Source organism: Protomyctophum bolini (genome assembly GCF_963924005.1).
Source record: "Protomyctophum bolini genome assembly, chromosome: 7".
NCBI lineage: Eukaryota > Metazoa > Chordata > Actinopteri > Myctophiformes > Myctophidae > Protomyctophum > Protomyctophum bolini.
In genome coordinates, this window is record NC_137868.1 from 27,282,875 (window position 1) to 27,300,083 (window position 17,209).

The 17,209-nt window shown below is 41.4% G+C and overlaps 1 protein-coding gene across 2 annotated transcripts in view; it reads left to right on the forward strand.

Moving 5' to 3' along the window:
- The first annotated feature begins 13,406 nt into the window (after positions 1 to 13,406).
- sntb1 (syntrophin, basic 1) overlaps positions 13,407 to 17,209 on the forward strand; it is a 43,339-nt gene continuing 39,536 nt past the window's right edge. For both annotated transcript variants that reach the window (XM_080767944.1, XM_080767945.1), the window contains exon 1: positions 13,407 to 14,124. In XM_080767944.1, the coding sequence (XP_080624070.1) occupies positions 13,572 to 14,124 (553 nt within the window). In that variant the 5' untranslated portion in view covers positions 13,407 to 13,571. The remainder of the gene's footprint in view (positions 14,125 to 17,209) is intronic.

The window sequence follows — 17,209 nt, forward strand, 5'->3', positions numbered from 1 at the left end:
TGGCATGGGCCCTTAACACTTTTCTTTCCAGGTTGTCACATTTTTTTAAATCTACGTAATTCCAAGTCATGCCCAGAACACAGGGGAAAAAACTTAGTAGCTATCCTGTAATCTGCCAGCAATAAAGCTGTGTCAGTTCCAATCCATATAGGGCAGGCCTACATCAAGAAACACTGAAGTACACTAGTATATTAATCTAGAATTGTCTAATTCTGGTTGAAATGCTGTGAATTGTATTTTTATACATTCAATGAATTTGACTGTTGTTGGCACACTGTACAGCAACACATATGGAAATAATTACATAAAATGAATTACAACATTATAGTTCTCAAGAAACTACAGTATAGGCCTAAATAAATAGATAAAAAATAATGGATAAGATAAGAATCAAAGACCAACTCATATGATGATGTGCCTACCAAGGAAGGCAGTCATATAGTCTTTTTGAATTTAACCTGAAAAATCTGACTGATACATCTTGATCATATGACTTATGTACCCATTTGTGAGAGTTTTGGACTGAATTAGTTGGAATAGTAGCCAAACATGTGTTTTGAAGGAAGATTATAAAAATGTATTTTGGCACAAATGGCAACAAGGGTCTGTCTATGAGTGGAGTTGCATCATAATAATCCAAGGAATCCATGGGAAATGGATTTTGATTGTAAAACCTACCGTTCAAAATAGGCCAGAACATGAAGAGCACGCTTATAGCACCACCATGAAGCTGATTCGAATTATGGGCAGTCCCCCTTCCTTGACCTACTGGCAGTGTGTGTGCACACCGCACATGTGTTACAGCATTCGGACACTGTTCATGATATTGTGCAAAACGGGCCCCTCCCGCAAACTTTGAAAGACAATCAGAAGGGCATCTGAAAACGTTTTGGACAAAATCTGTAGGAGTAGTAGCACGAAGTGTGTTTTGAAATTTAATGAAATGCAAAATGGCTGAAAATGCATGCTGCATCATGAACCATGGAATCTAGAGGAAATATTTGGGGGGGGGGGGGGGGGGATGGATGGATGGATGGATGGATGGATGGATGGATCGAAGGCCCTGTTCTCTTGTAGTGAGAATAAGAAGTCATCTGGCATCCAGATAAAACCACTGGCAGAAGGATGCAATTTGTCTCACCATTAAGGGGATTTCTGCTCCACCAGCTAACAAGCGTATCATACTCATAGTTTATGAACATGATTTTGCCATAAAAAACTTTCAACGTTCCAATTTTACAGAAATCTAAACGGCGTCCGGCTTCGCCGGGAGAACCAACAAACACAATTGCATGTGTTCACGTTTGGGTAGACTGGGATCACTGCCAGTTTTAGATGTTTTATAGCTGCTCATTGACTAACTATTATTGCTATATTTGTGTAATGGAATAATCCTCCTGCCTTTTGTCAGTAACACTCGCCCTTTTAAAGATAAACCTCTTTGTAATGATTGGTAAAGCTTTTTCCTCATTTTATCAAAGTTTTCCAGAACATCTTTTTTTATGATGCAATTGCCAAATAAGTGACATTTTCTTTAGTGAAACTTCTCTCTGTGTGTCAGGTGACAAAAAGCAGCTGGCGACATCACGTGTACTGGAAGAAACACGTGGATGTCTACATCCCCAAGACCGGTAGAGGTCACCGATGACGGGGTACATGGGGAAAGTGGGAACAGTCATAAAGACTACAGTTAAAATTGGGAGACAATAATATAATAATAATAATAATAATAATAATAATAATAATAATAATAATAATAATAATTAATAATTAAAACTGTAAGTAACCCTCTTTTTTACACAGTGGGAGTTGTAAGACAGGAAGCATGAGACAGAGGGAAGAAGTGAGAATATAAAGACAATGAAAAAGAGTGAGAGACAAGTGAATGGGAGAGAGAAAGGTTCCCCTTCCTCTCTGGGTGGGCCTCAGAAGACAGTGAGAGCTAAATCACAGCTTTTATTTTGACTGATGGTATACACAGACCCTCGCACATGCACGTCCTAGGTCTGAGGATGTTTAGATGACCAACAGCAGCCATAAACCCCTGACTTATGCTCTCTGTACTTTATGATTTTGTTAGCAGTAAGCTCTCCTCGAAGGATGATTCCTGTATATTATATATATACACACACACACACACACACACACACACACACACACACACAGGTGTATTTCTGCAGCCTATTGGTCTTCTATTAATTAATTCATGTTATATACAGGTCATGCGTAAGTAAAAGTCATGGGCCCCGGCTTACAAGAGGGAGTGGGAGGGGCATTTAGGCCTACTCCAACCAAAGCTGTTTAAATGTTGCATTTAATTGGGTTTTGTTTCTTTTCTTGCTCTCACTTTCACTCCACACACACTGCTTCTAGGAAAGGATGGATGAAACGAGTAATGGCAAAAAGAGAAAGAGTGTCCCACAGTGGTCCACGTCAATATGCCGGCGGTCCATTGGTCCGATCGACAACCTACCTCAAACCCTCACCCTAACCCTAACCTCCCCCGGGGCAGACACCTAAACCTAACCCCAACCCTCTCCCGACCACCAGCGCACCTCGGACCAATGCTCCTTCGGAGCAATGGTCCGTCGGATCATAGGGTGCTTCCCGTCCCACAGCTGTGTTGCTTGTGTTGTTGTGTTTGGTGCCAAAAACAAAACAAAAAAATACAAGGAGCTCCCTCTGTGAATTATTTATCATCAGACTGTTTTCAGCAGCTCAGGCAGGTCCAGTAATCTGGATAATGTATCACTGGCCTATGCTTTGTCACATGCATATACGGCATGTTATTAGTACTGTAGCTTAAATACTAGTGATATGAGTAGTCAGAAACAGAGTCAAAATCTGTTATTGGCAAGATTTTTGAAATACATGGAATTTGACGTGGCACTACAAAAGTAAGGAAATAAGTTAAAAGAGGAACACAAATATATACAATAAGGACAGACCAAGTGTGAGCTACAGTACAGTACATGAGTGAGTGTACATGAAATATGGCATGTCCCATCTAAGCTTTCGAGCTTTACAGTCCAAAGTTATACTCTGCTGTCAAATCAGAATGTCATGGACAGTATACTATACAACCTCCCCCCCCACCATATCAAGCTCAACTACTCAGCGATGTGAATGATGGACCCTGGTCCCTGGAGCCAGGAAGATGATGCCAGGAGGATGATGATGATGCTGTCATGCAGCTGTTGGGTAGTGTGGGCAGAAAAGGTTTGTGTGCCTGTTACTTTCTTATGGTTCTGATTGTCTGAAGTCACTTCACAGTGGGGAGAACTGTGTTTGTGGACAGGATGATGGGTTTGGGAGATTATCTTTCCTGCTCACTTCCTGGCAATGGTTGCAGCCAAAGAGCTTCTACACTGTAGAATCTAGTGGCTGACCAGAGGACGCGCTGCAGCGCCCGAGTGTCCTGATGGTGGCTGTGGTGAACCAGATGCCATAGACTAGAGCATGTGAGAACAGACTATGTTGGCGGCGTAGGACTAGACCTATGGCAGACTGGAATTTATTCAGCTGCTACAGGACATAGTTATTCAGTACTAGTGGTTGTTATCACAGTGCCTCATATTATTTTAATCGGTCAACATCTTAGTAATTATACTCAAATTGAAAGACAATATCAGTTGTCAATTCCAACCCACTCCTTTTCTCTCAAACTTTACTTCTTCCTGGCACGTGACTTGTCAAAAATCACTCTTGATTCTCAGGTACTTCATGGGTAGCTAGACAGACAGAATCCATTGGATGAGGCAGTAACCTGATCTGTGTATCAGGCTAGCCCTGGCACAGAGCTGTAAAAGAGAATGTCAGGGCAGTTGAATGACAGATTAGAGAGCTAGTCTAAAGGAATGTCCCAACACGTGCCACCCATTCAGGAAGCAGGTTGGTGTTCACTAAAGAGAAGTGTAGTCCAAAGGAAAAGTAGAGTAAATACAGTTGAATAGGATAGTACTGTAGATTAAAGTAGAGCCTTGAAAAAGGTAAGACCAAAACTCTTACTCCAAGTAATAAACTAAAAACTAAAAACACAGTGAATGCCTTTAAATTGTCACCTTTAAAGATGGATATACCGTCACATCAATGGATACAGATTATGTTGCTGTCCCAGCCATGACTGAAATACTGACGCTGATATGCTATGTGGGTAAAAGGTACATGCTGTACTTTCCAATATTTTACAATGTGCAGCAACGAACTAGGATGCATCTGCATTATTCAGCATGTTACAGCAGATCCAAGGTTTTAAGGCTTTCCTTTAAATCATGACTGTGTATTTACAGAATGAGGTGATGCATTCTGGGGCCACTGTGGCCACATGCTCTTAGACCAGCTGCAGGCCCAATAATGACAGGAAAACTCCAGCTGGCACGCACGCATGCACGCACGTGTGTGTGTGTGTGTGTGTGTGTGTGTGTGTGTGTGTGCATTCTGTGTGCGCACACACACACACACACACACACACACACACACACACACACACAGTTCAGAGAGCGAAAAAATACAAGAAAGAAAAAAACACTTTCTGGGAGGGGCAAATGTCTTCACAATGCACTACAGTGTGTGGAGGGGGTTGTACAGGAGAGAGGGGAGACTGCATGTGCAGCGGTGCACCGTGCCAGTGGCGTTTTGGCAGGACGCAGCTGTAAGCTGAAGTGGGCAGACTGAGGATTGATTTCTCCTGCCAACAAATCCTGCTTTTTTGCCATTTAAAATGCTTAAGGAATGATGCAGATTCCTGCACCTCAGATAACAGTATGTTGGTTTGTACAGTGTGTGCAATTGCGTTGGTCATGAGTGCATCTTGTTTTAGTTTCATTGAACCCAGGATCCAATGAAACCAAAACAAGCCCTGTGGGTTGACGCACACTCCTTTCCTACATGATAATGGATAGACAGAACTTGGCATAAACATTTGTCCAGAAACATGGAGAAATTTTTTCAACATTTTCATGAATTTTGGATGGTACTGTGTATTAGGTACTTGGCATTACACTTGTTTTCTTCCCTTTTTCCATTAATTCTTTCGTCTTCTATGAAAAATCGAATACAGCACCATCATGCTCTGGCACATAAAACTGATTTCTTTCCTCCCCCCTTTGGGAGACTTTTGTCTGGTGGTTACCATAGTAACAAGCAAACACAAAGAGACACGTGTGTGAGCTACGCATGTGACGCACTTTCTTCTTCTCTGAGACACACACACACACACACACACACACACACACACACACACACACACACACACACACACACACACACACACACACACACACACACACACACACACACACACACACACACACACACACACACACACACACACACACACACACACACACACACACACACACACACAGCAAGCAGTCCAGCTGTGTGTGAATATGAATGAGGGCTGCAAGTTTGTAAATATTGTGCACAGTGCTCCATCTATTGGTACATTTGCGTATAAGCAATGTTAGCTTAGAGATGAAATACTTTACATGCCAATGTCATGTACCGCTTTCTGTGAAATAACATTATCAAGGAATATTTTTAGGTATGTCAGTTTTAGACAAATTGAATCAAGAGCCGTACAAGAGCTGTATAGCACAAGAAATCAGACAACAAGCTAACAAGTAACACGTATAGCTATCAGGCCTAGAAGAGACATTTTGGCTCTTACGTCATGTAAAATATAATGTATCATAGGGCACAGAGATGATGAACAACATAAGGTACTGGAAATAACGTTACAACCATTAAACAACTGAACTATAATAACATAATATGATTTATTTCTCACCTGTCAAAACTTCAACCACAACTAAACCTAATATACATACTGTACCATGTCACAACTCACTATCTTCAACAGCAGCAACAACACAACACAGCCTATACAGTACTGTGTAACAAGTCACTCACTACCGTCAACAACAACACAACAGACACCCTCACATTCACATCAGCCTTCAGAGTCATTGCCAACTAGTCATTGAGTCCAACATGACAATGGAACATGAATGATGCTACATGCAATACAACAAGCCAGCTACATCTTGAATCACTTACACAACATACTAAACACAATCATCATAATCAGGAGCAGCAGCAAAAACAAAAAAGACGGTTCCTACCCTGAGATGTCTTCTTCCTGGCTTCAGTCGGGGTGACTGTGGCTCAAGAGGTAGAGCAGGTCGTCCAATGATCCATGGGTCGGCGGTTCGAATGCCGGCTCCTCCTGTCTACATGTCGAAGTGTCCTTGGGCAAGACACTGAACCCCAAATTGCTCCCAATGTGCTGGTTGGTACCTTGCATGGCTTCCGCTGCAATCAGTGTATGAATGTGTGTGTGAATGGGTGAATGTAATGCACAATCTATATAAAGCGCCTTGGATAAAGGCGCTATATGAAAGCACCATTTACCATTAAGTGATGGATCTCATAGAATAAACTCATTATAGACCCTCTCTCTAGAGTCTAGGTCATGCTCAGATGAGCCCTCGAGTGGCGTCTCCAGTCTTCTCCATCCTCCATATATCTGACCAGCTCGCCAGTACTTTCCTCCCCTGCATATTTTTTTAGTATGTCCATGTGCACATGTGATCGATGCCCAATTGCCCATGTGTTGGTGTTGGGTCCTATAGCACAAGCTTGCTGGCTGGGAGCTCCCAGTGCTGATGGCAGTGACTGGCCAACATCATCCTCCTGGCTCCAGGGACCAGGGTCCATCATTCACATCGCTGAGTGGTTGAGCTTGATATGGTGGGGGGGGGGGGGGGGGGGGGAGTAGGTTGGGAGGGACAGCAAAAGCCTTGAAAGAAAGAAAGAAAGAAAGAAAGAGTCACATACCGTACATGTACACCGTACCCTTTCACTACTCACTACAAGACGCAACAATATACACAGCCTAGTATACAGGACAGGACCCTGCCACAACATACTCTCAGACCACTGAGACCAGGTACAGTCACTGAACACAATTCATTGGCAGACAGTCAATGCGGCCACAGTAAAGTCGGTTTACATTGGATAGTTGACACCCTGCTACAGTAAAGTCGGTTTACATTGGATAGTTGACAGATATTCATTAATATTTAGTAGGCTAATTACTATTCTATTCTATATTTGTATCTTGTATTGAATAATTTCTCTTTAACCGCATGAACCCTATTCCAGAGCATTGAGAGAAAACATTCTGTGATAATAGGCCATCTACAAGCACACAACCTGATGCGTTATGAGCTTGTAGATGGGCTATTTCCGTCAAAGAGATGTGGTGTACACATTCAGGAAAAAGGTGAGAACCAATAGATTCCTGGCAGGACACTGGTCAACTTGACAGATTGGTGTGTTGAGCTACTGTAGGCTACTTCAGTTTCCACTAGATGGTAGCAGAGTATTTTTTACAACAGGTTGTAGTAGTATGCACTAGGGATAGGCAGTAGAAAAACGCTATCAGTCAGCTTATGATCCTCTCTACTTAAGTGGTTGTGAGGTCAGATCGAGGGCCCCTTGACGGGGTTCCAGCATAGAGTTATATATCATATAATAATTATTATTAATAATAATAATAATAATAATAATAATAATAATAATAATAATAATAATAATAATAATATAAGGGTTCCAGAGGGTCCCTTGACATGAAAATGTTTGAAAGCTCTGCTCTACTCTCTCACTTTGTTGAGAGCTGATTCTTTTTTATACTGTTTTTATTAGGCATTTTGTAGGCTATATGACATAACTTCAGAATATCATTGACAGCTAATGAGTAATTAAGTGATATAAAACGAAAAAACTAATAGTGACAGGTAGTGTAAATGTTCCAAATACAATACATAATAAAAAATATATATAAATGTGATAAACAAGAAAAAACTAAAAACTGTTAAACAGTGACAATTAAATGTTAAATAGACAAACAAAACAAAGACAACAGGACATACACTCTTGCTCTCAAACTTCCCCAACAAGTTGTTGTAAATCAACTGAATTACAGACATTTTTCTTTTTACATGAAAAAGAAAAGTGAAGAAAAAACACTATTGTAAGAGCTGATGCTCTTTAATCAGAGGGACTTACAGGTGATAATTAGACTATTGTATGGGACAAAAGCACCTTGCAAGCACCTTACTGGCCTGTTAATTTCAGCTTTAAAATAACACACTATGGCCCTCTGCATTTTGTTTGTAGCCTATAGTCGCCTACGCCTAGACGATACACATCAGAGATAAACCACAATTGAAACACGCACGCACGCGGCCACGCATGTGCACGCCTACACAGTACTACATACACACACACACACACGCACGCACGCACAGAGCTAATGATAAGCAGCTGACTGTATTTTTAGGGTAGGCCTATACCGTATGCCTATACCCTTTTAATACTCTTCGACCGAAGCAGTTCGTGAAGATATTTAACAAATGTTGTTTTAACTCAAGACGTGACAACACGGACGGGACAACTCTACGTCGTAGCCTACTTCCATCTTTCTGTGTAATTATACGTTTCACCGTTTAATTAACCTAAAATAGCCTACAAAAAATAGTCTACACACCATTGCCGTGTGTAGTGTATCATGGAGGGAGGGGGGGCAAACCCTGAGCCCGTGAAGCTGCTGCCAGGGGCTGCTGAGTAGGGCAGTGGTCCTTACCTCATAGGTAGCTCTGGTCCATGCGCATGCTTAAAGTGAATGGCACATCGAGTGTCAAAGCAACATTTAAAGTGAGTTTAACATTGTTTAATGCAATCAGATAGAACTTTTCTGTGCGGATGTATGGGCTGTCAAGGCCAGGAAAGTAGTTTTTAGCCACTCAGTAGGTGTTCCTGCATAACTTCCTGGTTTGACGATGATGTCATACGGGCATACCCTCTTAGGACCCCCCTCCCCTGGTGGCTGAAAAATAAATAAATAAAATGGTATTTGTTTGTCAATAATTGTAACTTCATATTTATATTCATGCTTTGTATTAAATTAACAGTTTTGCAACATCACATGATTGACATTGACAGGACTTAAATAAGTTCTCAACCTGCTGTGTGTCAGGACCGAAAATATCAGATCTACAAGCTCACAGGTTTGTGGGGGGAAAAAGTCTGGTTAGGTTGATCTACAAGCTCACAACAGGTTGCATAACAACGCATTGTGAGCTGTAGGCCTATAGATCTGCAAAAGGTGATGATGATGAGATGAGATACTTTATTATTCCCGTATAAATTGATACATTGCAGCAGCAAAAAAATATATGTAAAAAAAAAAGTAAAAAGGTTTTTAACAGGCTACTTGTAAGTAACAGTATTTCTACATTGTGGTATTGTCACTAGTAAAAACAAATATATAGGCCTATATATCTGACCATTTTTCCATCACTGGCAGTGTTTTCTTTTATTAAAAAAAAATTTCAAATACCAATGACAACTTCACAAGACAGAAGAGTGGCACCATACAAAATGTAATATACTGTAAAAGCTCCAATACTTTTAAAGTCATTGTTGTATCTCCAACACACATTCAGGGTCAGGGTTCATATGCAACAACAGCAAGATTAAACTGTATGTACTGCCAAGTTGCATCTTTCCCAAGTATGCCGGTGGCCGACTGCGACGGGCACGTACAGGTCTAGTTATTATAAAGAGAAGTAGACAACATGTCTGGCTGTTTTGTTTCTTTGTACCATGAAAAAGTCTTTAATACTTTTACTTTTGATACTTACTGTAAATACATCTTAACACCAGATACTTTTCGTGGCCTACATATGGTGTGTGTGTGTGTGTGTGTGTGTGTGTGTGTGTGTGTGTGTGTGTGTGTGTGTGTGTGTGTGTGTGTGTGTGTGTGTGTGTGTGTGTGTGCGTGCGTGCGTGCGTGTACTGTAGTTTAAATGTAGTGCATTATAAACTACGTAGACTACGTTGTTTGGATGTATAGCTTCATTTGGAGCATACTGGAACAAGCACAAAAATAAAGTAGGCCTAGTCATAATCAGGCAACCTGAGAATGCTTTTTCTTTGAATGAATCGATTTCATGATAGCTATATGATCTAACCAGGTTTCCATTCATTTGATATTCAAGCTGACTTGATGTTGTGTTTTCATTTTAGACCTTTATGCACTTATCAAGCAGCTATCAAAAAAGTTATCCCAAAAGTAATCAAACCAAAAACTGTAAATTCATGTACTTTTACAGCTGTTCCTGCATGGTACCTCACTTCCTGGAACTATAACATGCTTTGTACCCACAGCTCCCCCCATGATATCAAACCTTGCCAAGCCAATATCTTTTCCGTACATTTTGGGGTTAAATATTCAACCATATTTTACCAATATATTCCCTTGTATCACTTATGCTTCATTTTCTTTCAATACTCATACCAGGTTAGGACATTATTTCCACACATTTATTGGCAGTGTCACACACTGTATAGGCTAGGCCTACTATAAATAAAGGCATAAAAGGCTAAAAAATATCTTTAGAAAAATTGCAAAAATAGTGACACTGGGGTTGATGAAGTTATGAAAAGTAGCCCCTATGCCACTGTAGGCTAGTTGACACATTCACTGTCCAACAGTACAAGAACCAGGTATCTTGTGTGTGTAACCAGAATCCTGTAAAAATAACCTGCTCAATAAAATTATGCCGTAAAATATAAAACAAAACAACAACAAAAAGCATTAATCACCTTTGAATATCATCAATGTGAAGATGTTCTCTGTGTTTCTGTTTGTTTTGAAGGTCGGTAGCACAACAAAGACTGTAGGCTACAATTTTATTTGATGGCTCATTTGCATTTAAAAGTAAAAAAAAGAAAATGCATTGTAGTTCCTTTGCCTCATTAAAACCAGTCCTATTCTTAGAATTTCTCTTTTGTTTCATTCTTTAAATAGACTAATATCTCTCTTTGAGTATAGTGGTGTAATGATACGTGAGGGCATACTGCTAATACACATTTTGAGGGATATCACCCTATTCCAGAGTCGATTAAGCCAATCGGTTGTTACATTATACATTTTCACAAAAAGTTTAATGATCTTGATTAAAATGTAACTAATATGCATTTTACTCATATCAATGTAGCACATAGAAGAAATGTTGATATTGGTATTGTTGCATGCCCATCGATAACATAGCAATGCAATCGATTCTAATCTCTCATTCCCAGCAGTTCCATATACTGTAGTGTTCCAAACACACTGGTTCTAGAACTGGTTCTATTCTCGGTTTTTGGAACCTTGGTGCTGTCATGGAACCGGCAGACACTTTTTGGTTCCAGTTCCAAACCAACTGTTAGGGTTCTAACTTCTGCACCATTTAATTTTCACTGGAAACACTCTGAACGGGTTCAATATAGGCGGGAAAAATGAACTGAACTGGTTCAACCCTGGTGTAAAAGGGGCCACATGGTTCAGGAGGTAGAGTGGTTCCTGGTTCAATCCCAAAAGTGCATGTCCTTGAGCAAGACACCCCTATAACTGCTCCTGATGAGAAGGTTGGTGATGGTTTCCTCTGCTATGAATATGTGCGTGAATGGGTGACTGAGTGCAATGCACGCACGGATGCACGAACGGATGCACAAACGGATGCACACACGCAAGCACGCACGCACGCACACACACACACACACACACACACACACACACACACACACACACACACACACACACACACACACACACACACACACACAATATCTATTCTGTAATCCCATATTATGTATATTTGACTTCTCAATTTCACCTGAAGACGTGTCCCAGAAATTGTCTGGTAAAATAAAATATGGGAGTCTCGGAAATGTCCTTGAGAAGGTATAGGCCTATAAACACTAGTGCTTTTAATTATAGATGGAGCCTACCTGCACATTACTGTCTTTAAATGGAACTGTTCCTCATCAAAACATTTCAAACAGATTTATATGATTCTTAAGGTCGTCTACTTCATGTGGGTTTTAACATAATATTTGGACGGCACAAATTCTGTCATGCAGTCTCCCTTTTAGGTCAGTGTTTCTCAACCTATATGGACCAAAGCCCAAAGTGGGACACTGGTCTGTTTCTGGTGCGGGTGATGGGTCTCCACATGGTAAGAATCTAATTGGAATCTAAGTTTGTAATTATAGTATTTTTTTATCCCATGTAACAAACGGGATGGATAATGACATGACGTTCAAGCCATTATAACAACAGAAGAGAACTGTAGCTTTTTGTGCTCTACAGTATATGCTATATAGCTATTGGTGTACGTGCTGATGGGTCAGTGTAAGTATATGGACACATTGGACACTGACCAGCTATCCATTGAACAAGCTAGAGTAGACAGCCTGACAGCCTGCTAGACAGCCTGTTCAATGACAGTCATAGGCTGATATGTCCTACTGTATTTTGAATCCCACATATCTCAATTTATGTTCAGAAGGTTTATTCTGCATATAGAGATGAATAATTTAAGGATGGTTTTCAAAGTGGGGTCCAGGAACACCCTCTGGTCCTTGAGGGGGTTCCAGTGTCCCCTAGTAAACTATAACTATATCAATAGTTAGGAATTAGAAATCAAATGTCTCTGTAACTCTTTTTATATTCGTTTATTTAACAGGGACAATACAAAAAAACAATGTATGAAGTTATAAAAACAGGGCCTATAAGGTGTCCATTTGTACATTATATCTGCGTTAAGGACACCAAACTATGGGGATCCTTGAAATAACTTTAAAAGAAGTGCGTGAAATTTGAATCACTGCATTAAAGAAAGGGTATAGGCTACGAAATTTCCTCACATAACCCTAACCCCTTCCAACCAGCCAGGTCTACTGCGCTCACTTGCTTGAAATTATGACTGGCAGGGCACGAAAAGGTTCTTTGGAATAATGGCAGAGGTGCAGGTGAATATTGCCCCGGAGGGGGTCTTTCCATGTCAGAGGCTCCTAACAAAACGTCCCCTCTCTGAAACGCCGCAGCTTCCCCAAACCGGCACGGGCGCATTCCTTTACGCGCGCACCCGCCAACACTGAACACTTCCAACGTGAACGTGAGTCATCAATGACTGTGAAGCGGTGACACAGGAGAACAAGTGTGCTGTGTGCAAGCATGTTTAGGGCCCGGTATGCAGTTAATGTTTAAGCAGTGTTAGAAAATAAATTATGAGTTTTTAAGTAAACCAGAATGATGACATGTTATTTATTTGCGACAGCCGGGTCGCAAATAAACAGTGGACGCTGATCATCTATTCTTCTCGTATACTATTGAGCTCACGTTTTTAATATTTTAAGGTGGATCTAAAATGATGGGAATTAGGAAATGAAGAAAACAGAATTCCTGTTGTGTATAGTCGGATTTGGAATTTTGGATTGCCTAAAAGCGGGGAAACAAACTCCACCCCGTGAACGGATCGGGGGGCTGGCGAAGCACAGCGCCGTGTTAAAACAGACTGGATGGGACACTTGAGTAGGCTAAGTCCTGCGGAAAACTTGTGTGTGTGTGAGGCACAAAGTCCAGCGTGTGTGTAAGAGTGGGAGTAAGAGAGAGTGTGTGTGTGAGAGAGAGTTAAGTGATCATCACATGGGATTTTAAAAGAAATGCTCCAAAGATGGCGGTGGTAATAACGACTGGAGTTTCGGTTGCCACCAGGGTGCAAAAAAGTGGATTTTTGGAGGTTTTGGTGCGGGAGCGATGGCACAAAGTTTTGGCCAACTTGAACGAGGAAGCGCTCACGTTAAGCTGCGAGGAGACGAATAATAATGAGAATGTCAACTCCAACGGTATTACCAATGGATCTTATAATGGCAACAATAACACGGCGGGTCACCCCGGTGATAACAACAGTCCCACGAGCGCTACCGCGCGAACCGCGTTCACAGATCTACCGGAGCAAGTGCCAGAGACCATCGCCAACCGAAAGCGATGCGTCAAAGTGACCAAGCAGGAGGTCGGGGGACTCGGCATCAGCATTAAAGGAGGGAAGGAGAATAAAATGCCTATACTGATCAGTAAGATATTTAAGGGGCTCGCTGCGGACCAGACCCAGGCTCTGTATGTCGGGGACGCCATTCTCTCGGTTAATGGCATGAATCTACGGGACGCGACCCACGACGAGGCGGTGCAGGCGCTGAAACGGGCCGGTAAAGAGGTGACACTGGAAGGTAAGGGCAACCAAAAGGCGCGCGCGCGCTCTCTCTGTGTGTGTGTGTGTGTGTGTGTGTGTGTGTGTGTGTACTGTAGTGTGTGTGTGTGTGTGTGTGTGTGTGTGTGTGAGAGAGAGATGTGTGCGCGCGTGCGTGCATGTGTGCGCGCATGTGTGTGTGTGTGTCAGTGTGTGTGTGTACAGGTGTGTGTGTGTGTGTGTGTGTGTGTGTGTGTGTGTGCGTTTGCGCGCGCGCGACACACAGATGGAGAGAAAGAGCGTGCATTTAAGAAAAAATGTGTGAGATAAGGGGATCAAGTTTGATGCAGGGAAGTGCTTTTAAAGAGGTTTCGGCTGGCTTTCCATCTGGCAGAAGTTGTTATGCGCGTCATTTGCGTACATGCCGTAGGCTAGGCTTCTCTTGAATCTCTTCCCATCTGGATATCCCGACTGTTCGGGTTACACATTTAATAACTTTCTAAAAGTTATATATTTTTAGCAGGTTGCCTATAACCATCTTTGTAGATGTCTTTGTCTCTCTCATGCTTTCTAGTTTTATCCCTTTGACAGATATTATGTTTCATGTAGGGCCTAGGCTATATGCATTGTTTCTCAATACAAATTTAAATCAGTCAGTCATTCAATCAGTCAGTCAGTTAATGATCAAATCAATCAAGCAAGCAAACAAACAAACAAACTGTGTCTTCATCATTTTCCACAGTGCTATTACAAATTCAAATACCACATTTAACACGATTTAAGATTCTTTATTGTTAGGCTGCATCCTATTATACAGTAAAGGGGAGGAAGCCGGGAAAGGTGAAAACATTAAATGCGAGGTAAGTTACCATTTCTCAGATTAGATCATTTGGATCCCACAAAAAAGACAGACCATTATAATATCTGTCTATCTGTGTCTCGCACGCACGTACGCATACGCACGCGCACGCACACACACACACACACACACACACACACACACACACACACACACACACACACACACACACACACACACACACACACACACACACACACACACAAATACGCTGCACACACACATGTGATGAGATGATGACCCTGCACCCTGCTGCAAGGGACACTGAGCTCCTGGCTGGAACTCTCTGAGATAAGACCTTCACATGCGGTTATAAGAGGCAGAAGACAGAAACAGGAAAGAAGGAGGAAGGGATGAGAAGGAGGTAGAGAAATAGGGGAGGTAGAGTGGAAAGAATAAGAGGAAGACAAAGTAAGGTAGCTAATTATTTCCAAATTTCACTGACCATAGTGGGGGTTTTAATTATTTTGTTACATTTAAAGCGAGGAATCAGATTTAATCTTTTCACCCTATACCTCTTTAACTCACCAACAAACACGATTGATACAGATTGTGAAATTGTCACAAAGAGTGACAGTTACTCAATATTGAGTTATATTGTTTATATAGCGTTCCTTGTACACCAATGGAGAACCATTGCTGTGGCACAGTCAGAAACAAGACAGACAATCTTGAGTCTTGAGTCAATCACACAGACAGATGGAAAGCTCCATTGTGAATTCATTTAAAAAGTACCAAAGTAGACTGTCTGAGCACGATATATTTTCTAGACTTTGTGTGTGTTTGTCGAATTGGTAATATAAGTGGTTATATTTAAAGTGGGTGAGTTGGTTTGATCCGACTGCACGCCTGAGAGAAGCAGAGTTTATTTTAGAGGAAGACAGAATTGTGGAGGAAACATCTGATCAAACTGTTAGCAGAGGCATTGTCAGGGGAATTGTGTGTGTGTGTGTGTGTGTGTGTGTGTGTGTGTGTGTGTGTGTGTGTGTGTGTGTGTGTGTGTATGTGTGTGTGTGTGTGTGTGTGTGTGTGTGTGTGTGTGTGTGTGTGTGTGTGTGTGTGTGTGTGTGTGTGTGTGGCGTGCGTGCGTGCGTGCGTGCGTGCGTGTGTGTGTGTCTGCAGGCGTGTGTGTATAGTGTACGCATGTGTACATCTAGAAGTGTGTAATGCCACTTTGCTATTAAAAGCACAGATAAGCCATCTTGAAGAGGAGGAAAATAAACTCACACCTGTCTGATGTATAAAACACATGAAACCAGACAGGATGGATATACCACAACAACTGTCTGACCTTAAGACAAACATTGACATTGTGTCTGGTATCCCATGGATATATATATTATACATGAATGTACACAATTTGGGTAAAACCTGATGACTGGATGGACATATATATACCCCTGAGCATCCTAGATTCGACTGAAACTGCAACTTGGGTACTACTCAAATAATGTTTCAGCTTTTTGTCCACCTACACACAAACAGTTATTAAGTTTTTACTTGTTCCTCAGACTCAGCAGGAAGTTTAAGTGACTAAACCTCATCAGTGGTGGCCTCTAGTGAGTTCAACTCTAGTTTCTACATTCTAGCTAATATACACACGTTTTAATATAATTTTGATGGCATTGTCTCTGTGTAATTGAACATAATGCAGTGCGGGGTGACAGGGAAGCAGGAGGGAAGGCTATATGTAGCAATGGAACAGATTTAAAACGGGGATATCATGAGCACATGGCATGCATCCTATCCCACTAAGCCACAGTGACATACGATCTGGTAATGCATTAAAACAGAATATTTAAAAAAAAATGTTGCCCCAATCCAATGAACTTGGACAGATTTGCAAAATAAAGTTTTAAACATTTATTCTTATCACTATACTTGTGTGGGAAAGTGACTTCAGTGAACAAAAGGTGATTGAGTGTACGTTTTTTTATATTTTTTATGCATGGCATGTAAAACTAGAGGCCAGCCGTCTGTTGGAGGGTCTGTCCATCTGTCTCTCTGTGTGATATCCGGAGCTAACCATTAAACCACTGGACCAACCAGTGATAAATGTCCTGCCAGTAGGCAAAATAAATACCTCCACACATTTTATTTACATTTTCTCTCATATATTTAAATAAATATTTAGCTTTTTTGTTACACAAAAACTGTAAGCTACCTACACTACAGTGCATATACGTACATGCTTCAACACAAAACACACACACACCGCACGCACGTACGCACGCACACACGATTCCCCTGACAATGCCTCTGCTAA